Raw genomic sequence first — 25,609 nt, 5'->3', positions numbered from 1 at the left:
ACTGAAATGTTCGGATAATGGAATAGTTGCTTAGCTAGATGACCTCGTCATCATCATTTTGACTGTGTTGTATGATTTAGTTTAGTTTTGAGCGAATTGTTTATTATGCGGAATGGATCGGAGCAATTAATAAGTCGGACATCGTCGATCCGGATAATCGAGGTGCTACCGCAGAAATATTTTTGTCTTCTCCTGCGATCCAGAGTTTGACAAGTAATGTAATATTTTTTTAAAAGCAGTCACCTGCATGTGTTTATCTGCCAAATTTTGTATTTAATGAGATGATAAAAATATTCGCAGCCTATTTACTACTTCAGAGATCAATTTTTTTCACAGCATTGATTGTTACGCGACAGATGACCGAATATTTGAACGAATACCGTCTCTCTATTTCGATAAATATCAACGCGTTATTTTTAAGGGTTTATTGTTAAGGTTGTTTTAAGAGATGACACCACTCTGACAGCTCGAAAAGATCGATTTTCCATTGTTTCGATGTTCATAAAACTTCAAGCATGTAGAACGTTACGTCAAAGCGATATTTCTAAATTCGAACGGTACCATCGACGTCGTTTATAACAATTTCGAGCCTATATTCATCGATCCTTCAAAACTGATATTTCTGAAAATGGTTCTTAATGTACCAATAATTGACTTTCATTTCATTTACGAAAATTCAATAATTGAGTGAACGATTTAAATGCCCCGAGTCAAAATTGACCCGGCAACCGTCCTGCGAGGGTTGAAACGTGTCAACGGAATATGCCCCTAGACTCGTGATCAGGCCCACTCGACGACGCCACCATTCGACGACCCCTGGATTCGACCTCAAACGATCTATATAAACGGAAAACGTGGCGAACGGCGACACCTCGATCGTTAACACGTTCCGTGCCGAGCTTTTTTTACTCGAATCTTCACACTTTGATATTTTACTAAAACTTGATGTATTACGTGCAATTATTAATTCTCGTACACATAACAACGTAACAAAAACTTATCAACGCCCATTCTTGCGGTGGAAATTGATTCTTCGGTTCTAAATTTCTTGTAAACAATTTGTTCAGTTCACTAAGTAAACATGCAAGCGTGTACCATCGATGGTACACGTGGCACGGAACGTGTTAATCGTGTTACAAAGGAAGCCGGCCCGGGATGAAAGAGGAGCGTCCCGGCGCCGGGACGTCGAACACTAAAAGGCAGCTTAATTATTTCATCGCAGCTGGACCGACTTAATTAAACCGTGAGCCGAATCGAACGCGTTCCCCATTGACTCGAGTGGACGTTTCGGTGGCCGCGCGCTCGAGATGTATTTATAAAACAGTAACAGCCGTTGTCTTTAGCGGCTCGGAGCTCGCCGGCCACTTACAGTTTACGACGCTCATCGACTCGCGGATTAACCCGTTATTCAATGGCGGTTTGTTTTGCTGTTAGAACGCGCGAAATAGGATATTGTTGCGACATCTTCTGTCACGCGTGCATTATTGGGCACGTAGGACGGTGGTACCAGTTACTGTTGGCTGGCCAGTTACTGTGCTTTTAGCTTATTTTTCAAGCATAATTAATTTGTGACATTTACTGGATATAACATGTTAAATATTTTTATTTTATTTCATTGTTATATAATATTATTTCTGTATATTACTTATACTATTATTATTTATTATTACTAATTATATATTATTATTATTATATTTTATTTTATTTTATTTATCTTACAATTGAATAAAATGCAATACCACAAAAATTATTTTAATTTTTTTATACCGAATTCGCGAATATTACAATGTACATTGGCAAAACACATTAAGATTAAGGAAAAACAAAATTGCGATTGTTTGAAATTTTGCTTTCAATTTGAATTTTAGAGGGATTCATTTACCGTGTATAGTAAGCGGACCTTAGCACGGGATAGGCCAACATAACCTCAAATATTGCGTCGAAGCGCAGCAGCGTTCGCATTTCCAGCGAGCTCCGGCAATTCTTTTTCCGCGAGCATTTTCTCTCCAGATCCTGGGGACTCGGGCAAGATGGCGGCGCGAGAACGCTCGAGGAAATTTCCCGGACAAAGCGGATGAAAAAATAGTGTTCCGAAGAGCGGGCGCGGAGTGGCACTCCCGCGGGCCGTGTGAACGCGCGTTGGAAAATGGTCAGCGAGGCGATCTCTCTCGCGCTGAATCAAGGCGGGAACCAGGAGTCGGTCCCTTCTGGCGTTAAGGCACTCGAGAGGCCGCACTCGTCGAGGCACTCGAGCACCCGGCACTCGGGGACAAGCGGCACTTCGAACAAGAGAATCCCCGAGCGGACTCCTCGAGATCCCGAAACGAGGCTGGCCAATGCCAGATCGATCTCTCCCGCGCCCACTTTTTGCCCCCGGGGATAACACGATTTCCGTGACATTGCCAGCCACTCGTACCGAGTCCCATAGTTCAACACAATTTGTACCCTGTACCCGGAAAAATGATCGCACTCTCTCCTTATGTAACGATCACACGTCCTACTGAACATTTTGCGAACGTTCTTCCATGCTGTAAGGATAGGCTGGGATCCAGCTGTGATACTGAGACTCTGGTTTCACGTTCAGTTGTCTGTCTCATTACTTTTGATTACGGTGGCTTGATATTGATTGTAATATCGACTCAACGTGTGCCGCAATATTTGCTCAATATTTGACTAAATGTTGCACCTATATTTGACCGAATATTCCCTGAATGTTTAACTAAATATTGATTCAATATTTTAGTTAATATTAAGTGAATATTTTACTCGATATTAACTCAATATTAATTCAATATCTTGCTCAATATTAACTTAACATTTTACTCAATATTAACTTAATATTTTACTCAATATGTGATTCAATATTTTACTCAATATTTGATTCAATATTTTATTTAATATTAAATCAATAAATTAGTCAATATTAACTGAATATATTACTTAATATTAGCGCAATATTTGATTCAATATTTTACTGAATATATTACTCAATACATTACTCAATATTAACTCAATATTTGATTCAATATTTTACTCAATATTAACTCAATGTATTACTCGATATTAACATAATATTAACTCGATATATTATTGAATATTTTACTGAATATTTGGTTCAATATTTACTGACTATGGACTCAATATTCAGCTGAATATTTCACTCAACATTAAATCAAAAGGTGCTTAAATATTTACATGAATATTGACTCGACATAAATGCAAATATTGACTAAATATTTGTCTGCACATTGAGTCGATGTATACTAAACCATTGACTTAATACTTGACCGAATATTGCCTGGATATTTCACAGAATATTAACACAATATTTGGCCGATTATTAGTTTCAATATTGACCGACTGTAGAATTAATATTCAGCTAAATATTTCACTCAATATTAAATCAAAATGTGCCTGAACATTTTATGGAATATTGACTCAATATTCGGCTGGATGTATGTCTCAATATTCAACAGAATATTTGACTGAATAATATACACGAGAAATGCCAGGACATTTGCCCAGATATTGCAAGAACATCGCGCTCGCATCTCGCCAATTTTCCTGCGGCAAAGAGCTAATTAAACCTTTCTCCAGTTCCGATTTCACTGTCTATTAAAACAATGACCCAGCTAATCTCGCTGCCTCCTTATCGAATTCTGATCCGGATCTCAAATAACCCATGACCCGAAAGATCAGGAAACAGTTGCAACGGCTGCGGACATTAAATGATGCTTCAATAAATATCTCGGAGTCGCCGTCCGCAGAAATCGACAGAGCATTTAAACGGAGTGACAAGATTATTCGCGGACCGGACACCGATAATAACCCTGTGCAAAATTGTGTCGCGTGCAACAAGTCGGCGGACCGACTCGTAAACGAAGTTGGCGATGAAAGAACGACTGGATGGACGAGAAATTCTTAAATGCGTAAACAACGATCGATCGACGGGTTCCCGAAATACCCTATGGAAACGAACACATTCGCAACACGCTCATTACGCGAGCCCGCTTTAATTGTTCTGTCGGAAGCTCTCCAACTACGCTACAGAAGTTCTTGCCAGACTGGCGGCTCGAATGATAAGCAGAATAAATAAAGCGACGCATTTGTACGGGGGCGCGGTAACTTTTCAAATTACGCGTTCCACCGGCGGAGATTCTCTTCTTTCCCGCGGAAGCCTCAAGATCGCCGGGATCGGCCGTCGTTCCACACGGGTCCTTTATGCCTGGGCATCGTATATTCGCGTATAAATTCACGCGCGAAAGACGAGACCCGGTATACGTATAGCCGTATCGCGACCGCGCCGCGTGCATTACCATATTTTTCATAAGGTACAAATCTTTCGGGGCTTTCGACCCCTATTCGTGCCGGGGAAACGGTCAACCGCACGCGTGTCTCGCCGGAAAAAAAGAGGATCCCGACCGTGAGATAGCCGTTGGCCGGCTTTGATCGAGCTCGAATTCTTTCCAGTTTAGAGACCGAACGCGAATCGTACGTCCGTTTCTAGAGAATATTTTCATGAAGATGGTAAATATTTGCTGCGGTCATCAAAACCGGCGAAATATATCCCTGAATGTTCTAGGTCAATTGGCTCTTGGCTGAATATCGACTCAATAATTGGCTTAATATTTTTACTGCATGAATATTTTCACTGGATATTGATCGGATATTTGACTCAGGGTTTTTACTGAATATTTATCTGATTATTGACACAATATTTGTCTCCATGTTGACTGAATATTTTACTGAATATTGACTCGATATTTAACTCAATATTTGACTCGATATATTTACTCGAATATTGTTGAAATGTTCGTCTGTATATAAACTCAATACTTAACTGAATCTTGAGTCAATATTGACCGAATATTGACTCGGCATTTAACTCAATGTTTGACTCAATACATTTACTCGAATATTGGCAGATGTTCTTCTGTATGTGAACTCAAAAACTGACTCAATATTGACTGAATATTTCACTGAATATTCACTCGATATTTAACTCAATGTTTGACTCGATACATTTACTCGAATATTGCTGGAATTTTCGTCTGTATATTAACTCAATACTTAACTGAATCTTGAGTCAATATTGACCGAATATTGACTCGGCATTTAACTCAATGTTTGACTCAATACATTTACTCGAATATTGGCAGATGTTCTTCTGTATGTGAACTCAAAAACTGACTCAATATTGACTGAATATTTCACTGAATATTGACTCGATATTTAACTCAATGTTTGACTCGATACATTTACTCGAATATTGCTGGAATTTTCGTCTGTATATTAACTCAATACTTAACTGAATCTTGAGTCAATATTGACTGAATATTGACTCGGCATTTAACTCAATGTTTGACTCAATACATTTACTCGAATATTGGCAGATGTTCGTCTGTATGTGAACTCAATAACTGACTGAATATTGACTGAATATTTCACTGAATATTGACTCGATATTTAACTCAATGTTTGACTCGATACATTTACTCGAATATTGGCAGATGTTCGTATATTATATGTTACTTGACTGCATATTTGATCGAATATCGACCGGGCTATTAACAAGGTTGATGCCTGCTTGTTGCTAATATCTTGGTAAAGGTGATAAATATTTGCTGAATTCATTAACTGGGGTAAAATGGGCTGGAATTTTCGAGATTCTTCTTGCTACTGGGTATGTTCGTGTCAGATATTTTGACACATAGCATGATGTTTAATTGACACGGTTATTCCGAGTGTGCTGCGACAGATATTATTAAAAATTGGCCAAAATATTCGAGTTTTTCCTGTGCCTCGTTGAATTTGTCAACGATCAGACGACAAAATAGAAACAAAATGATCGCGAATGGGTCGAGACCTGCGCGAGCGTAGCCTCCGCGCGAATCTGAACCTCGCGGTGAACTTATTGCGCAACAGTCCATTCACCATTCGTTGCCAGGCCGACGCGTCACCGTTTTGCGTACACGTGTCTACTCGTAGATATCGGAGACAAATGCTTCTGGATTTTCGCGATATGCAGTGGCTCGGAATTAAATGAAATTATTAAATAACTCATATTTTTCCCTTCGAATTACGGCCTCTTTCGCTCTATTCTGTTAAGTACACAAGAATTTGTTCTCGTTCGAAAGCAACGGTCTGGTCAAGAATGCAATCTCCGCTTTCCAACGGGACTAAAAATATTGATCTACGAATTTTTCTTGCCGAGTTATCGTTGTTTGAATGAAAAGCGTGCCGCTAGCGTTAAAAGAACGATCAATGAATGTTGCACAGAGAAATGTCGATGTTTGAACTGCTGTATCATCTCGAAAAAAAATCGCAGAATCGTCTACCTATGCTCATTTTAAAGGAAGTAGTTTACCCTTTCGATGCACGTACCGTACTTCACGATAAAAATTTTTTCCTCCAAAATGCGAGCGAAGAAGTAAAGATAGTAATTTTTGGAAATTTTTCGAAATCAAACGTCTGTAACGATATCAAAAAATTTTGTTCGTGGTTGAAACTATACAGATTTCAAGATTCAAGTCTTCTCTTCTCAACGAGACTAAAAACTTCGTGCCACGATGTTTTCTTTCCGGGTTCTCGTAGCTTGAATAAAAAGCGTGCAACTAGCATTCAAATAACGATCGATAAATCTTGCGTAAAAAAAATGGCGATATTCAAGCTGATGTAACCTCGCAGAAAAAAATCGCAGTGCCGTCTACGTGGACTTGTTTTAAAGGCTGAAATTTCCGCATTCGAAGCGCGTAGCGAATTTCATCGTAAAAAATTTTTACACGAAATTATGAGCGAGTAAGTAAAGACGGTAAATTTTGGAAATATTTCGGAATCAAATGTTTGTAGCGAGGTCAACAAATTTTTCTCGTTACTGAAACTGTGTCAATTTCAGTATTGAAGTCCGCTCTTTCCAACGAGACCAAAAACTCGGATCTACGACCTTTTCTTCCCGAGTTATCGCAATTCGAACGAAAACTGTGCTGCCAGCATCGAAATAATGATCGACAAATTTCGCGCAGAAAACCGACACATCCGATCGTCCGATTTTTCAATTTCTCGTCGGCGAACCGATCGATTTCAATCGCAGGAAAGTGAACCGGCAGCCGTAATAGTACCACCATTATTACGTTAACGAGATCCGGCGTTATCAACGCCGCCCTTATCAACGATCGCGTGATAAATACCGTTGTCAGATTATTTTTATCGTCGAGCCAGCATCAAAATTTCCGCGGCGAACTATTCGGCACGCAATCGTCAAGGACGAGGAGGTTCACCTGAATCATGTGAAATATGTTCTAGTAAGCGTTTCGAGACGATACGTTAACCGACTCGCAGAGTCCGTCGCCAGCTCCGACACTTTTTTACCTCTCCTCGAACGTCCGCGACGCTAATTAATGGAGAACAGATGTTACAAAATCGTTTCGTCCTCGTGTGGTTGATTTCATGAAACATCGCGATCTTCGCACGAACGGAGGTCTTTTTCACAAAAATCAGCTGACATTTCGTCCCCGGCAACACAATTCTCACAGTGCAAAATAATAATAGATGCTGTTGTTCTCGTTGAAAGCACCAACAATTTAATTTGATTCGATCTAATTTAATTTGATTTAATTTGATTTAATTTGATTTAATTTGATTTAATTTGATTTAATTTGATTTAATTTGATTTAATTTGATTTAATTTGATTTAATTTGATTTAATTCGATTTAATTTGATTTAATTTGATTTCATCTAATTTCATCTAATTTCATTTGATTTCATTTGATTTCATTTCACTTCATTTCATTTCATTTCATTTCATTACATTTCATTTCACTTCATATCATTTAATTCAATCTAATTTAATTTACATTAATTTAATTTAATGTAATTCAATTTAACGTGATTTAATTTATTTAGCATAAACAGGCCAGACGCTCTTTTAATATGTCTACAGAAATTCAACATAACACAACAATAATAATAATAATATGTATACAAATAATAATAGTAATAGAATAATAATAAAAATGAAAATGAGAATGTGGAAAGGAAAACAATGTGATTACAATGTGCAAAGCAAATGCAAACTGGCTTCTGATAAAACATTATTCATAGTCGATTTTTAAATTCATTGAAATCACGAAGAAGTCAATATCGTTGGCGCGATTGTTAGTCAAATCGAGGATTCCATTCAAAGCATCAGTATGACCGAGTGATGCGGCATAAAGACACTGTCAGTTCCCGTAAAAGATAGCGAGCTGTCAAAATTAATCAATTTGGTAACGCTAAGCAGCTTATATAATCGAGACGACTATGTTGCCAACGCGTATTCTAGATGCGACACGGTAACTTCACCGGACGATAATGTCGCCAGTGGAATACTGTCCGAAAGATGCATCGCGACGCTGAATTAGCAGTTCGAACAGTTCGAAACGAATCTGGGCATTCCATCGATTTGGCAAGAGCAGTCCCTATGAACTTCCGACATTTGGCTCGGGGAGTTCGGCTCCCATTCTAGAATAGGCCCTGCGAGTTTCTAATTGATCAAGATACCATATTGATCAAGATACCACGCGGATCTTGATCGATAGCCTGCGAACGGAATCGGAATGCATGTTCTTACGCGCATCGAGATCGAGCACGAATATAGTCCGAGCCGCGATGTAACGCGGCCTGCCAACGAATTTGCGGTGCTTCGGCGATGCCCCGTTCGCGCTGATTTTATAATTGCAGCTGCGGACGCTTCGCCGAGCGGGTATCGAGTAAACATTGATTCACTGTTAACTCAACATCATCGTATCACTGTTTACCGAGCTCCGCGAAACGATTAATAAGGCCGCGGTGGTGACTTCCGGCAAGATCGCGGCTCCCCGATAGTGAACGTCCTATCGGATAACCCGATCGTTCCGGCGGACGATTACGCTTGTCTCGATTCATGGGATCCGGCACCGTGGCGGCGAAGGTTCCCGAATTTTATCGGGACCGAACTATTTATAGGCGTCCGACGGTAAAAGCAAACTCCGCCGATCCGGGGGGGCCCGGAATACATCTGCTCGATAAAGTGCTCGCGAAAGTGTTCCGGCTGGATGCTAAAAAATTCACGGGAATCGGGGAGCCGGCGTATTTTTAATTACCTGCTGTCCCGGGACGGTAATCGCCGAGAAACGCGGCGGACGCGACGGTCGGTCTGCCAATTAAAAAATGGACGCGGACGAAATCGATCCCGCCATTTTTATTTTCCTTTTGACGTTTCGTCGATTCGCCGAGCGGCTGTTGGAGAAATCGTCGTGGAAGAGGAGAATTAATCGCTGTTAAATCGGTGCACGTTTCCCGGCCACGCGGAAATATCAACGGAATAATTTCAGCGAGCGCGTAAATCGTTTCGATCGAATAGCCGGCGTCGACGCCGCCGCGAGGAGGCTGCGGAAACGTGGCGGTTTTCGCGAGCAGGCGAAAATTGAGCAACCACGGATATGGCATTTCGACGGATCGGCAGTTTCCAGGTAGCTGACGGCGACTGTCTACGGTCTCCGGGCTCCGGTTCGACCAAGTTTCCCGATGTGATCGGAATATAATCGGCGCCGGCAATTATTCGCGCGAGTATCGGCCACGCAGCGTGCGTCGCGAATAATAATTCGAGGGATCGGCGGGACACTGCACTTCTTCCTGACCGTGTTTCCCTTTCCGAACTGTGCTAGGCGTTGTTCGCCAACTCGTGACACAACCGCGGACAGACGCGCTTGCATCGCCGGATAATCATCCGTTCTCGTTTCGCTGTTTTACGAACCCGTTCTATTTACCCTGTAATATCGCGTTAAACCTGTTATGAAGATTTCGCGCGAAGTCCGCTAAACGTGGACGTTATTCGTGTCTGTTGAATTGAAATCATATTCTGCTATGCTATTATCAATATTTAAACGTTGCAGTCAAGATTTATGTATAATAAATATAAATTTCCTTTCCAATGCACGAATTTATTACGGGCGAAGAAGTGCTGAAACGCGGCTGCGAATGACATCGCAGTGCAAAGGGAATATTGAGTGAATTTTATCGGGACCGAATATTTAGCTAAATATGTGCAAGAATATTTACCTGAATATATTGACTCAACATATGTCTGAATATTGACTCGATATATACTTGAATATTGACTCGATATATCGCAGAATATTGACTCAATATATACTTGAATATTGACTCGATATATAGCAGAATATTGACTCAATATATTCTCGAATATTGACTCGATATATAGCAGAATATTGACTCAATATATACTTGAATATTGACTCGATATATAGCAGAATATTGACTCAATATATTCTCGAATATTGACTCGATATATAGCAGAATATTGACTCAATATATACTTGAATATTGACTCGATATATAGCAGAATATTGACTCAATATATTCTCGAATATTGACTCGATATATAGCAGAATATTGACTCAATATATACTTGAATATTGACTCGATATATAGCAGAATATTGACTCAATATATTCTCGAATATTGACTCGATATATAGCAGAATATTGACTCAATATATACTTGAATATTGACTCGATATATAGCAGAATATTGACTCAATATATTCTCGAATATTGACTCGATATATAGCAGAATATTGACTCAATATATACTTGAATATTGACTCGATATGTCCCCGAATATTGACTCGACATATACCTGAACATTGAGTCGATATAGCTAAATATTGACTCGATATATACTTGAATATTGACTCGCTATAATAACTGAATGCCGACTGGATATAACACTTGAATATTGACTCGACATATAGCAGAATATTGACTCAATATATTCTCGAATATTGACTCAATATATTCTCGAATATTGACTCGATGTAAACACTATCGAGTATGATAAATTTGAACACCCTAGTTTCCGTTTGGTTCGTCAATTACTTCGACTCCATTAATCTCCTGCGAAATAAATTTAAATGCGAGGTTTTTAAAGATGGCTTGTAAATATTTAATTTGACACTACTTTTAGTAAAGCGATCAGAGAATACTTCTTAATAACTGAATTTAAAATTGTTAATCGTTCCATAATTGACTCTCGAAGATTTCTACGACGATTATAAAACAAATTTAACGAAATTGGGTATGCATTGATAATAGATCGGTAGAAACTCTGTTACTGCAGTAATATTTTATACCAAAAGGAGCAGCATGGAGACCAAATGACTATTATATAATTGTAATTAAGTAACTCTGGGCGCCGGCTAGAAATAGCGAGCTTTTTCGGTGGAGAACAGGTTTTCGGAGACGCGAACGATGACCGATAATGTGTTTCGGATTAGCAATAACGTTCTACGGTTCTCGCAGTCGATGTCAGCATAATTTGAAGGCGGTCATTAATACCGAAGGTGAATTGTAGTCGCTGTTGTTCCATATTTAGTATGACGGACAGAAGTGCATACAGAGGTTGGTTTCCAGGAAATCTACGAACCTCGGGAATGTTTTCGTCCCCGGAATAGAAAGCGGAAAGCCTGGTAACTTCGTTTCGTCGAAGCATGGGGATAATCGATTTATGCAATTCCCATTAATTTTGTGCTATTTCTTGAGGTTTAATGCATACTCTCTGCCGATAAAACGAGCTGCGCGATTTTGTTACTAAATTTAGCATTGGGGATGATCAAATCCGCAAAACTGGAGTTCGTTTCAGGGAGCACAAATTAAAGATTGAAGAGTCCACTTTGATATAAAGTGACTTAATATAAAAATAATTTAGGAAATCACTTTGATCAATCAGAAAGTCTCGAGGACGACGAGAAATGACTCGATTTCACAGGGAAACTTTGGTTTGATTGTAAATCGTATTCCCGTGGGAGTTTTTTAACCCTGTTAGGCACAAATTAAAGCTTGAAGAGTCCACTTCGATATAAGGTAATGAAATATAAAAGATAACATGGAAACAATTTAGGGAATCGCTTCGAGAAATCAGAAAATCCCGAGGACGACGAGAAATGACTCGATTTCACAGGGAAACTTTGGGTCGATTTTAAATCGTATTCCCGTGGGAGATTTTGAACCCTGTTAGGCACAAATTAAAGCTTGAAGAGTCAACTTCGATATAAGGTAATGAAATATAAAAGATAACATGGAAACAATTTAGGGAATCGCTTCGAGAAATCAGAAAATCCCGAGGACGACGAGAAATGACTCGATTTCACAGGGAAACTTTGGGTCGATTTTAAATCGTATTCCCGTGGGAGATTTTGAACCCTGTTAGGCACAAATTAAAGCTTGAAGAGTCCACTTCGATATAAGGTAATGAAATATAAAAGATAACATAAAAACAATTTAGGGAATCGCTTCGAGAAATCAGAAAATCCCGAGGACGACGAGAAATGACTCGATTTCACAGGGAAACTTTGGGTCGATTTTAAATCGTATTCCCGTGGGAGTTTTTGAACCCTGTTAAGCACAAATTAAAGCTCGAAGAGTCCCCTTCAAGACCGGTTAATTTTTATACCAACAAAAATTCTAGATCTCGCGGAGGAAATTCGAGTTGACCGATAAGTTCTTCCCGGAGTGGGATTTCCCTCGGTTTCTCAATCATAGACGAATAAACCAGAATTCTTCGACAATAAAATGAACGATACGACGAGATAACGATCTTTACTAATAACGATGACTAAAATGATGACAGAGACGCGATTCCGGATAGTCAGCGATCATGCCGAGCGTGGAAAATAAGAACGATAAGCGGACGGAATTAGATATACCGATTGATTTACAGTGACGGGAGGATGTTTGCTCGCGAGTAGTCACCAATTACGGCTAAATCCTTTATCCGACGTCATCGGGAACTTTCTAAACTCAATGTAAAACGTTCGTAACATGGGAACGGGTGTGCGATTACTGGAAACCACGCCGATGCTCGTTCCGCGGTTCCCGCTGTCCATCTAACATTACAGTTTAATTAAAATTCGAAGCCAGAAATATTGGACGGTGGACCGTGAATTCCGGTTCCGACGAAACGTGCCTCGCGGTTCTCCCGCGATTCTAATTTCCATTATTCCCCCCGGCGGCCAACGCGAACGAGAGACAGAGACGCGCGTGTTACATAAAAGTTATTACAAAAACGCTGTTGACCTACGCGCCGGTACAGCCTCCGACCGTGGATGGGTAAACATTAACCTGGAAGAATTCATCGTGCGAACGGAGCCAAGAAACGGGAGAAGAAAGGAAGAGCCGCGGAAAAACCAGTTCCTTGAAAAGCACACTCGGCCGCGTTCGGCCCATCAATGTGTCCATTCAGGAATTTTCGAATCCGACACGCGGCCCGCCGGCTACGTGAATGCGAATTCTTCGCGATTCTCGCCGTTGCTCCGCGCGGTTTCGCCGCGTTTTCTCCGCAAATTATAGGCACGGTTCTCTCGCCGCCGTCGATGATCGAACGAATCGGAAACTCTAGGCGATCGCGGCACCGCTCGCTTCCCGTTTCCTTTCCAAATCGATCCTCCGCTAATAAGACGCTTCGCGGCTCGCGCCGTTCCTTTTTTTCTTCTTCCAAAGTCGCGTTTTCGTTCGCGTCGCGTGCTATTTCAGCGGCGGCTCTTCGAACAACGCGGATCGGATGCAACGTTAACGCGAACTACGGTAAATTCTCCCTAATTGACGCTGGGATTACGACTCGAAAATGAGGAGCATTGTTGCTTTATTTGAGGCAAAATTCATTCGACGAGAAAATCGACCTTAAATTCGTACGGAAAATAATTGATCTGAATTAAAATGATGGAATATTAAGTGCTCTCTCATTGTTTATTGATTTCATTCACCCGTATTATATTTCTTCGAATTTATGGGATTATTCTTTTATAGCTGTTTATCATTTTTTATAACACTTTATAATTGTTTGTAATGCTTTATAATGCTTTATAATGCTTTATAATGCTTTATAATTCTTTATAATTCTTTATCATTCTTTATCATTCTTTATCACATTCTTTATCATTCTTCATAATTCTTTATAATTCTTTATAATTCTTTATAATTCTTTATAATTCCTTATAATTTCTTATAATTCTTTATAACTCTTTATAATTTCTTATAATTCCTTATAATTCTTTATCATTTTTTATAATTTCTTATAATTCCTTATAATTCTTTATAATTCTTTATAATTTTTTATAATTTCTTACAATTTCTTATAATCCTTTATAATTCGTAATAAAGAATTATTCGAATAATTCTTCCCTATAATTCTTCATAACTCGTAATAAAGAATTATTCGAATAATTCTTCTCTATAATTCTTCATAATTCGTAATAAAGAATTATTCGAATAATTCTTCTCCATAATTCTTCATAATTCGTAATAAAGAATTATTCGAATAATTCTTCTCCATAATTCTTCATAATTCGTAATAAAGAATTATTCGAATAATTCTTCTCCATAATTCTTCATAATTCGTAATAAAGAATTATTCGAATAATTCTTCTCCATAATTCTTCATAATTCGTAATAAAGAATTATTCGAATAATTCTTCTCCATAATTCTTCATAATTCGTAATAAAGAATTATTCGAATAATTCTTCTCCATAATTCTTCATAATTCGTAATAAAGAATTATTCGAATAATTCTTCTCCATAATTCTTCATAATTCGTAATAAAGAATTATTCGAATAATTCTTCTCCATAATTCTTCATAATTCGTAATAAAGAATTATTCGAATAATTCTTCTCTATAATTCTTTATAATTCGTAATAAAGAATTTAAAAAAGCCACAAGACTCGAATAATCGTATCTTCTCTTCCGAAATTTTCCATTTTTCTGCACAATCTGAGCGCGAATCTGAGCGCACATCCGAATTGTGTTTGACGAGTATACTCGTAATCGAGAAGTGACAGTATATTTTGCGTCACGACGAGTATACTCGTCACGGAGAATTGACATTATTTTGCGTCACGACGAGTATACTCGTCATGGAAGAAGGGGCAATAGTATGCGTCACGACGAGTATACTCGTCATGGAAAAGTGACACTATCTTGCGTCACGACGAGTATACTCGTCATACGAAAAGTGACATTATTTCGTGTGACGAGTATGCTCGTCACGGAGAAGTGGCAATATTTTGCGTCACGACGAGTATACTCGTCGTGCGTAAAAAAAATAGCGACCATTGGCTAATTAAATTGTAATTTTAATGAAAACAAAAACGAGTTGCACTACGACTATTCCGAGTTGCACTACGTGTTCGACGAATATACTCGTCGTCGCTTGGTTCTCTCGACGCACATAGCCGCGCGCTGCAAAAAATAGGCGCCACATTTAGCTGGTTAAACGAGCGGAAACCATTACGAATCCGCGGATTCGCGACGGGATCGTCGCCCGGCGTGGCGCTGCGAGTACGATTATTGAAATTATCCGAAGAAAACAATAGCTGGTAGAGGAACGGCGTGTGCTAGCATACCTATCGCGAGCGGCCGCGATAAGGGGATCCGGGACGAAAAAGTCAACGCAAAGATTCTTATCAGTTCGCACGTAACGGCCGGCAATAATCCAGTTTCCCTCGGGTGAGCGAACTCTCCTGTCGCTTACGCGAATTTTCGGCGGCGGGGGACTCGCGTCGCCAAAAAATCACGACGATTTCGCCGACACCTGTCCGAACGCGTTCGATGCTTTCAAGGTCGTGCCACCGGCGAACACAACGGCGGTGCTAATCAGCCGTTTCGCGGAACTCCATTCTTATTAAAATATTCTACACCGACGAGGAAAGTTCGATCGGTTCGTTCATATTTGCATGCTTCCGCGGGGATTCGAGGCACAAAGTTGCTTTATGCTCGCTCGCTCGTGTTTCGCTGATAAAAGGAAATACGACTATGATCGCTGTTACTACTAGAACGTGTGGATTTTACCGTATTCGGTCTGTCGGAACGATTAATTAATTATTCATTAAATCGACGATTCGAACGTTTGACGCGTCGGGCGTCTCGCGTTACTCGCCGTTTCGATTACAATGATTTTCGATTAGCTTTTCAAATCCATTTGTTATCGTGGTACGCTCGAACGGAATTTTTCTAGCACGTACGGAACAACTGTAATACTTTTTACTATGATAAATCGACAACAATTTTTGGCCAGCTTTTCAAATCCATTTTTATTGCGCCACGTTCGAACGAACCAAATTTTTCTAGCTGAGATACTTTTTACTATGATAAATCGACGACAATTTTTGACTAGTTTCTAAAATCCATTTTTACCGTGGTATTTTCGAACGAACAGAATTTTACTAGGACGCTCTTGGGACGGCTCAAATACTTTTTACTGTAACAAATTTTCTCTTTCCGGTTGCGGTGTCTTTAAAAAAGAAGAAAAGGTCGCTTCGATTTCGTGCGAATTTTTGGCCACGGATCGGGCTGCATTGCTCTCTCGTCGCGCGAGTCTTTAATAAATCTGATTAAAATCTTATTGAAATCGGTCGCGTTCGTTTCCGCTTCACGAAGCAACGAACGTTTCACCGAGACGGGAGGAGATGCGGCTCGAAATTTTTATTGTTAGACTGTACGACTCTCGCTGTCTCCGGTCCGTCAAAATAATTAACACGTTCCGTGCTACGTGTACCATCGATGGTACACGCTTGCATATTTACTTAGTGAACTGAACAAATTGTTTACAAGAAATTTAGAACCGAAGAATCAATTTCCACCGCAAGAATGGGCGTTGATAAGTTTTTGTTACGTTGTTATGTGTACGAGAATTAATAATTGCACGTAATACATCAAGTTTTAGTAAAATATCAAAGTGTGAAGATTCGAGTAAAAAAAGCTCGGCACGGAACGTGTTAAATACGAAGCTCGATTGTGAATTCACTCGTATCTGCATAATTCGTCATTCTTCCTAACGGGCGCCAACAATTGGCCGCAGTTCGCATTCCTGCAAACGGGCGATTGTTTAAACGAGATGGGAGGAACCTGTTGTCAACGCACTATTTCTAATCCGCTGATTCTATCCGATCTCCCTTCGGAGCCGCGCTCGCGACAATCGAATCCTGCATGTACGAAAGGCATCCAAATGGACCGGCCACGAAAACTATTAGATTGTGTAAGAAAATCCGATCGCGTTTTCTTGCGAGGAACGGACTTATTATACATGACATCCTTCTGAACTTTTCTTTCGAATCTTACAAACCCCACGATGCCAGCGGTCGACTCCTTTTAATTTTGTTAAGCGATCTAGTTATTCTATTGCAATCTAATTTAGCTTGTGTTACAGTGGCCACTTCCAGCTTTCATTTGAGCTAAATTACATAGAAACAGCTCTACGAAAACGTATCGTAAAATTCACGTGAACTTCTCTTTTAAATATTGTATGCCCACGATGTCAGAGGCCGATTCCTCTTAATTCTTCAAAACGATCTCGTCATTTTATTGCAATTTAATATAGCCTGCCTTAAAGCGGATACTTCCAGCTCTCATTTGAGCTAGATTGCATAGTAATAGCCCCGCGAGAACATATCTCAAAATATCTCGAAAGATATCTGAAAGCTCCACGATGTCAGAGATCGATTCCTTTGAATTTTTCAAAACGATCTCGTCATTCCATTACAATCTAATCTAGCCTGTTTTAAAGTAGACACTTGCAGCTTTCGTTTGCGCTAAGTCGCAAAGAAATAGGCGCACGAGAACGTATCGAAAAATTCATCCGAACAATCGCTGTAATCATCCTCGTCTTTTCGTAGGTGTTCGAGATCCGCGAACGGACTTGTTACAGACAGCCTAACAGTACATGCTGTGCCAAAAATCACCGAAACAACCCGGTTGGTCGAACGAGACACTAACCTCGTAGGCAAGGGCAGCACCCAGGATGAGGAGGAGTACGAGGCAGCCCTTGGGCAAGCCGGGGTCCCCCATGTCGACGTCCGGCGAAGAAGAGGATCGTTCTGGTGGCCGTGTTGGGTGCCTAGGGTGCTGGTCCTCTCGATCAGGATCACCAGCTCGACCGCATCACGGTCGACCACACGAGTAAACTAACGGAACCGGCTCTTCTGGGGGCACACTGTTCGACGGCTCGGTCCTCTTCGAGGAACTTGCGGGTGTCGTGGAGGTCGCACGAAGGGTCTCTCGATCACGGATGGGCACTGGGAGACGCGCGTCGCGACGGGGCCACCGTACAAGAGCGTACCGGCGTTCGGTAGCGTCTGAAAGGCCGAGCGCGCCGGCAAGATAAAACTTTTTCAAAAGCCCCGGTGCTTCCCCCTCTCCTCCGTTCTGTCTCGCTCTCCGGCGCCGCTCTCTCCCTTACGGTCTCGTCGCTCCGTCTCTCGCGCGCGCTCTGCCGAGACCCGCTTCCTCCTTCTCCGCCGCGCCGCCTCTCCCCCCCGCCATCGCCAGGAGAGCGCCGTTGCTCCCTCCCCCCTGCACCAGACCGAGATCCGTCTCTCTCGCTTCGTCAAGCTTCGTCCCGCTCCCTCGCTTAGGGCTCGCGGCTCTCTCCCCTCCACCGACGGCTCACTCTCTGCCCCCCTCCCCCTTTCTCCCTCCAAAGCCCGACGCAGTTGTTACTGTCTCCTTCGACGCGTCTTTCTCGATTTCATCGCGACCACTCTCCCTCTCTGTTCAAGACCTCTTCCTTTCTTTCTTGCTTTCTTTCTTCCTTTCTTTCTTTCTTTCTTTCTTTCTTTCTTTTTCTCTTTCTCTCTTTCTCTCTTTCCTTCTTTCTCTCTCTCGTGCTTTCTAACATTATTTCTGTCTTCCTTGCTTTCTTTCGTTCTTTCTCTCTCTTTTGTTTTCTTATTTTATTTCTGACTTCTTTGCTTTCTTGCTTCATTTCTGTTTTTCTTGCTTTCTTGCTTTATTTATGTTTTTCTTGCTTTCTTGATATATTGTTATTTATGTTTTTTCTGTTTTCTTGATATATTGTTATTTATGTTTTTATTTTCTTGATATATTAGGGGGACCGGAAAGTTATGTCGTTTGTTTACATTCAATTCAAACAGATAAATGTGCGCAGAAACGACATTACTTTCCGGTCCTCCTAATATTGTTATTTATGTTTTTCTTGCTTTCTCTTGATATATTGTTATTTATGTTTTTCTTGCTTTCTCTTGATATATTATTATTTATGTTTTTCTTGCTTTCTTGATATACTGTTATTTATGTTTTTCTTGCTTTCTTGATATATCGTTATTTTGCTTTCTCTTGCTTTCTTGCTTTCTTGATATATTGTTATTTTGCTTTCTTGCTTTCTTGTTTTCTTGATGTATTGTTATTTTGCTTTCTTGATATATTGTTATTCTGCTTTCTTGTTTTCTTGCTTTCTTGCACTCCTGCTGTCTTGCTTTCTTGCTTTCTTGATATATTGCTTTCTTGTTCTCTTGCTCTCTTGCTTTCTTGCTTTCTTGCTTTCTTGCTCTCTTGCCCTCTTACTCTCCTGCTCTCTCGCTTTGTTACTTTCCTCCCACTAAATTCTTCTTCTTGTTATTCTGTTTCTTCTTCTTATCCTTCTTCATCATCATCATCATCTTCTTCTTCTTCTTATCCTTCTTCATCTCCTTCTTATCCTTCTTCTTATCCTTCTTCTTTTTCTACTTCTTATCCTTCTTCTTTTTCTTCTTCTTATCCTTCGTCTTCGTCTTCTTCTTCTTCTTCTTCTTCTCCTGCTCAGCCGCAAATATTTCGCGACGATGACGAGCGCTTCTCGAAACCGGACCCTGTCCTCCCCGTTCGTCCCAGGATCCGGCGGGGTCAAAGTCGTCGGGACAACGAGCCTCCGACGAGGACCAAGATTCGCCATTCTCACCCTTCACGGTCGTTGGTCTTTTCTATAATCGGCCAGTGTCTGGGAGCCTTCGTTATTTCGAATACGATGTAATTGAAGTGTAATGGAATTGAAGTACAATGTAATTTAAATACAATGTAATTTAAATACAGTGTAATAAGAATACAATGTAATTTAAATACAGTGTAATTGAAACACAATGTAATTGAAGCACAGTGTAATTGAAACACAATGTAATTGAAGCACAATGTAATTGAAACACAATGTAATTGAAGCACAGTGTAATTGAAACACAATGTAATTGAAGCACAGTGTAATTGAAGCACAGCGTAATAAAATGTAATGACGATGTAAATACTGTGTAATACAATGTAATTAAAACACAGTTGTACAAATGACAGCCCAGAATTTTGAAGAAACGAGATACATTTTTATATCTCTTAATTAAATGATTTTTTCATTGAACCAAAAATTTAATCATAATTTGCAAATGAAATATTAACTTAGCCTGTAATTTGTAATTTTCTGACTCGAACGACTAACTTCAATCATCCGGCATTTCACGGGCAATCGAGAGAATTACTATTTTTCGTCGTCCGGGCGATAATGCGTCGAGAAAAAAAATCTCCGCAATTTCAGCAATTTGCAAATAAAGGACGCGAGGCTGGTCGGTTTGACCGGCGACGGCACGTTTAGTGTAAAAGAAAGGCTATTACAAAAAACTGCCATAAGATAATTCGCCGTGACCGCTGGTGGACGAAGTGTTAACGCCTGCCGCAATTGTTGCTGGAACATTTCGAAGTTAGGAACGAGCAGTGTGAATACCCCGTGGATGAACCACGGTCTGCAAACGAGACGGTCTTCCCGTGCGGTTTTTGCAGCATTGCAACAACAGATTCTTCGCAGCGCGCGTTAACGACCGGGACACGTGCTCGCACAAGTGCGAAAATTTCTCCGCGGCGCGGCATTACAACGTGCTTGTAGAAATCGCCCGCGCGTCGCGTCGTCGCCGCGCCGGAGAAATTTACCTAATTCCGAGTCAGAAGTGACCTAATCTTCCAGCCTCCCAGTTCTCCCATTCGAAAGTCATCGCGTTATCGCGGGCCCGTTTGTCGCGAAAGTCGGGGACCCTCGAAAATCGGTGGAATGTTCGGCGATTCGAGTCCCTCCGTTTCGGGATCCGATCGTTAGACTGCGGATTCTTGTGCAAAATAGAAGATTGTCTGCGTCATTTGGAAAAAATATAAACTATTAGATCGATAAATAACAATAAAATAGTAAAATGATAAAATGATAGAATAATAGAAAAATAGAATAATAGGATAATAAAAAAATAGAATAATAAAACAATAGAATAATAGAATAATAGAAAAATAGAATAATAAAACAATAGAATAATAGAAGAATAGAAAAATAGAAAAATAGAATAATAGAAGAATAGAAAAATAGAAAAATAGAAAAATAGAAAAATAGAAAGATAGAAAGATAGAAAGATAGAAAGATAGAAAGATAGAATGATAGAATGATAGAATAATAGAATAATAGAATGATAGAATAATAGATTAATAGAATAATAGAATGATAGAATAATAGAATAATAGATTAATAGAATGATAGAATAATAGAAACAATATCTAAAAAAATAGAAAAATAGAGAAATAGAATATTAGAAAAATAGAAAAGGAAAATAGAAAGATAGAGTAATAGAATGATAGAATAATAGAATAATAGAATAATAGAAACAATATCTAGAAAAATAGAAAAATAGAAAAATAGAAAAATAGAAAAATAGGAAATCAGAAAAATAGATAAATAGATAAATAGAAGAATAGAAAAATAGAAAAATAGAAAAATAGAAAAATAGGAAAATAGAAAAATAGGAAAATAGAAAAATAGATAAATAGAAAAATAGAAAAATAGAATGTTGCGGCAACCTCCAGACCCGCCAACAGATGGCTTCTCTTCCCGCAACCGATCCGCCTCGATTTGTAAGTATATATACAAACTTCGTCCTTCCTACCTGCATCCCAAGGTCTGAGGCCAAGGGGCCCTCTAGAATAGCCCCCACTATTCTCCTCTAGCGGGGCCCCAGACGTAACATCTTCCCTCTCCTTGCGGGCCAAATTCACAAGCAAACAACAAAAGAAAAGAAAATTAAAAAAAAAAACCGTCTAAAAAAGACGGAACTGATTTACTACTCGAGACGGAAAAATGATTTACCACTCGGCCTAGTAAATACAACATTTTTTTTCATCCGTAACAATTAGATTAATAACTAGATAGAAACTAATGTTTCAGAATTCGTTTGATCGTTCTACTATCTCAAATGATTACGATCGCTCGACTTTGCCATAAACGCATAAAATACGCGGAGTCCACCGATCGTAATCCCGCGCGATTATTTATCCGTTCCATTTCGGTCCGCGGGGATAACGAACGAGCCCGAAACGACGATCCACATCAAATAATCCCGCGCGCGGAACGCGCCTCGAAAATCCGGCGAAGAGGCATCAAACACGATAATTCTTTGAAAAATCGTAACCAGACGGACGAGCGCTGCTCGGATATCGACCTGGAACGACCGACGTCTTCGGCGTGGAAGATCAAAGATTAAACGAAAAAAAAGAAAGAAAAAAAAGAAATTACGACCCCTTAAACCGCGGCCTTAAAATTCTAATAAACGATGCCTTCCAGTCTCCGTACATCGACGACCCGAGGATACGCGTCCGCGGCGCGAGACACGCGCGTTGGAAACGCAGTAAAAATATCTCTTCCGCGGGACGAAAATACGCGATCATCGATCTCCGGATCCAGGACGCTCCTTCGCGGCTTTCGATTTCAGCCGAATCGGCGGACGGTTGCGACAACTGGGCCGCGAAACGGGGACCGGCGCAGCGGTCCGGCAACAAAAACGTGTGTGCACGTGCATGTGCATCCAGCGGTTTGATCGTGGAACGCGCGCGTTCCCCGACGTTGTTCCCCTCCTTGTTCCCGGTCCTCTCCGTCGGACCCGGGGATCTGTTGCGCTCAGCAACAGATGCGAGGGTGATCTTTTTTAAACGGGTCAACCGCGGTCTCGCCGTTCCTGAGAGACTCGCGTGCATCCGCTTGCGGAGACGTCCTGCAACAAGGAGCCGCTCGAGCCGGCGACGGCGCCCCGCTCAATTCCCGCTAATCGAGATTTCGCGGCTACCACGGGACGAGCGTCTTCGTTCTACGGCACGCAAAATTCATGCGAACTCACTAGAAACACGAGCGAATACAGAAATTTCTCCCGGAAATGGGATGCCGCGAATTGTCTTGGGCTAGTCCCATGCCTATATGATTTATTGCTACGTCGACGCTAAGGGTCGACGGAGTCGGTCAAGCGCGTGATGCGGCACGCGACGCGAATAGAAAATGGTCGGTTTGGGTGTGAATCGAGTAAGAAAAACCGCGGAGCTATGAAGTACAGTAAATTTTAATTAATTGATGCTCAGATTGGACGCAAAAATGGACGATTTGGGAAGAGGAGATACGATTATTGGAACTTCGTGGCAAGCTTTTATAGTTGTCGATTGTCAATGTTATTTTATATATAATTTGTATAATATATATAATATTTATTATGTGTTATTTTATATGTACATTATTTTATTATAATTTATATTTACATACTATTTAATATTTATTATTTTGTATATATATTATTTTATTATAATTTAAATTTATATAATTTACATAATTTTATATATATATATCTTGTCTTTTTTCATTTATATTCTTTTGTTTTTCAACTTGATTTATTTTGACTGAATATTGACTCAATGTATACCTGAATATTGACTCGATATATTCCCGAATATTGGCTTGACACGTACCTAAATGTTGACTCGATATAATACTTGAATATTGACTCTATATATACCAGAATATTGACTCAATATGTACTTGAATATTGACCCGATATAATACTTGAATATTGACTCGATATATAACTGAATATTGTCTCAATGTATATCTGAATATTGACTCGATATATATCTGAATATTGTGTTAATATATACTTGAATATTAACGCGATTTATACCTGAATATTGACTCAATATATACTTGAATATTGACTCGATATGTAGCAGAATATTTACTCAATATATACTTGAATATTGACTCGATTTGTACCTGAATATTGTCTCAATATATGTCTGAATATTAACTCGATATATATCTGAATATTGTGTCGATATATACTTGAATATTGACTCTATATATACCAGAATATTGACTCGATATGTAGCTGAATATTGACTCAATATATACTTGAATATTGACCCGATATAATACTTGAATATTGACACGATATATAACTGAATATTGACTCAATATATACTTGAATATTGACTCCATATATACTTGAATATTGACTCAATATATACTTAGGGCTAGACGATTTAAATACTGTGGAACAGCACGGATTTTGTCTCATTGTTGCTGAAATTCTAAGGATTCTTCCATAGAAAATTATTGAATTACACATTACAATTCGAATTTTCTTTTTAATCTGATTTATTTACACACAAACAGTCCAATAACTAGACTGCAGATCTTTATACGAAATAAAACTTACCTTAATCGCTTGCGTTAAACAGGGATTAAATGAAAAAACGTCTTCTTCGCTTTAATAATTTCTAGAGAGTTGAAAATAATACATGGATGTCCTGAAATACGTTTTGATATTTCCGTCGTTTGAAATTTCAACCTATCTATTTTTATTGCGAATGCATAAAATCCGCTGTCCTTCAATGTCATTTAGTAAAATTTGTATCGTTATACGATAATATTAATAACGAATAAACTAAATAATGCAGTGTCAAAGAAACTATACGACGATGCTAATTATAAAGGAAGACATGTTATATTTACAGATCGAAATTGCTGGTTGCGTGCAACGGCTTATAATATTATTACATAATAATTAACCCGCTGATCTTTATGCGTTTATGAGAAAAATGATTAGGTCGAATGCAAAACATCGAAAACATTTAAAGAATTTGAAACTTATTTATTTATTGTTATTTTAAATTAAAATTAATTTAAAATTCTTATCGAACGTAATAAATATTTATCCAACACCGATCACGAGCGATCGACAATTTCAATTTCGCGTAAAAATCCGCGGTCTAATCACGACGCGTCTTGCTCTGTGCAACTTAATCTCGTTTCCAGTATCTCGCTTTGAAATTTGATCCGCGAATTCTTCTGCTTCCATCCTCGAACATCGGACGGAACCCACACTTGTGCCGCGGACTGTAAGATCGAAGGCAGCTGTAAAATTTTGCGTCGGCCGGTAGCTCCGCAATTAAAGAAACATTTTGATAGAAGAGCACTCGCGGCCACCCGTGGTCATTCGCAAATACGTGGAAATGTGGAAGAGAAAGAATGTTCGCGATTCGGCGGAGTCCTCGTCGCGAATATAAACGAACCGCGCAAAGTAAACCGTTCGACGATTTATGGTCTGACAGCTGGATCTCCTCGATCGGGCGCGCGTGCCCTTCGGCAGTTTTTAGATCGCCGGCACTCCGATCCTTTTCATTTTCACCGGCTATTTTCAGTTGTGCCGGCATTAGTTACGCCGGCTCGAACCGACCCGCGACCGGCAAACCGGAATGGATTCGCGGCGCTCGCGCATAATTCCCGACCATAATCCGTAATTACCAGCCCGAGTAGCAACAGGTTCTCCGCCGCGAATGTTTCGCCCGATTGATATCCCCGCTAACCCGAGCCGCTGTTAATTGAATTAATCGTTTTCGAGTGGCCGCGGATTACGCGGCTGCGTTTTCGATCCACTTTCGGCGAGGTTCGCGCGAACCGTTCGCGTCCCCGACG

The 25,609-nt window shown here is 39.9% G+C and overlaps 1 protein-coding gene across 5 annotated transcripts in view; it reads right to left on the bottom strand.

Moving 5' to 3' along the window:
* Positions 1–18,243, bottom strand: part of trol (terribly reduced optic lobes) — a 195,700-nt gene extending 177,457 nt beyond the window's left edge. For 2 of the 5 annotated variants that reach the window (XM_076522130.1, XM_076522131.1), the window contains exon 1: positions 17,806–18,236. In XM_076522130.1, the coding sequence (XP_076378245.1) occupies positions 17,806–17,877 (72 nt within the window). In that variant the 5' untranslated portion in view covers positions 17,878–18,236. Of the gene's footprint in view, positions 1–17,805 lie in introns of all 5 variants that reach the window. The other 3 variants (XM_076522133.1, XM_076522132.1, XM_076522134.1) reach the window with 3 other exon arrangements.
* Positions 18,244–25,609: the final 7,366 nt, after the last annotated feature.

Source organism: Megalopta genalis, chromosome 5 (assembly GCF_051020955.1).
Source record: "Megalopta genalis isolate 19385.01 chromosome 5, iyMegGena1_principal, whole genome shotgun sequence".
Taxonomy (NCBI): Eukaryota; Metazoa; Arthropoda; class Insecta; order Hymenoptera; family Halictidae; genus Megalopta; species Megalopta genalis.
This window is presented reverse-complemented; position numbering and strand designations above follow the sequence as displayed.